At 68.5% G+C, this 999-nt stretch overlaps 1 protein-coding gene across 1 annotated transcript; it reads left to right on the top strand.

Annotated features, from left to right (window-relative positions):
* Positions 1 to 521: 521 nt before the first annotated feature.
* Positions 522 to 999, top strand: EMIHUDRAFT_374458 (hypothetical protein; the record flags this gene model as incomplete). Its single annotated transcript, XM_005760452.1, has 1 exon — positions 522 to 999. A coding segment is annotated over exon 1 (474 nt), but the record flags the coding sequence as incomplete, so codon positions are not given.

Raw genomic sequence — 999 nt, forward strand, 5'->3', positions numbered from 1 at the left:
TCTTTCCCTCGCATAGCGGCCACTCTTCGGATCGCTGGTCGAGCGACCCGGGGGATGCCCCGCGCGCCTGACCCAGGCGCGAAAACGAATCTGCGAGGCGTGGCCGCACATGCGGCCCGATGGGGAGGAACGGGGCGAGCCCCCTCCAACCCACCCGCGCTAGGTCTCGGGTTTGACGCATGGGGTCACTCCCGCGAAACCCGTGAACTAGCCGGGGCAGTCGGAGAAGGGGCAACTCCGTGCACTGACGGTCGGCCGTCAGAAAACACGCCTCCGTGGCTCGGGTTACACCAATCCTCGCTACCCAACGCGGCCAAAGGATATCCACCTCGAGAACCTCGAGAACCTCGAGAGAGCGTAGTAGATTATGTATGTAAAGAGTGAATGCAGAAGATCGGACAGGGGAGGGACGCGGCCAGAAAGAGGGCGGGCGCCGAGGTTCGAAAGCCGGCGCTTTCGCGCGTTCGAAGGGGCTTTGCACGGAGTTTGTGCGAAATTTGCGGTTGGCCTTCGCCCTGCGGCGAGATGGCACCGCAGGCGGCGTGCGTGCACGAGGGCGGCGGCGTCGAGCGCCGAGCAGCACACCACGAGCGCGAGCGGCAGCGCAGACAACGCGAGGCAGCGGGCGGCACGACCGAGCCGGCGGCGGAGGAGGCGATGGACGTCGAGGCGGTGAGCGCCGCGGACGTGCTGGCCGGCGTGGAGGAGAGCGGCCCGAACTACGCCCTTCCGACGGCGAGGGAGGGCCAGAGGGAGCGGCGGGAGCGGCTGCGGGTGGACGAGACGGCGAAGCAGGCGGGGCACACCATCGTGGAGACGGGAACGCACGTCGAGATCCTGGGCGAGCAGGGCTTGTGGTGGCCGGCCACCATCGCGGGGCGGGAGGAGGACGTGGACGGCCGGCTCGTGCACGAGGTCGAATACGACGGCCACCAGGGCGAGCAGTACTGGCACATGCTTGACGACGAGCAGTGGCGGCGCGCGACCGCGATGCCGACG

The sequence above is a fragment of the Emiliania huxleyi genome (assembly GCF_000372725.1).
Source record: "Emiliania huxleyi CCMP1516 unplaced genomic scaffold EMIHUscaffold_7520, whole genome shotgun sequence".
Lineage (NCBI taxonomy): Eukaryota > Haptophyta > Isochrysidales > Noelaerhabdaceae > Emiliania > Emiliania huxleyi.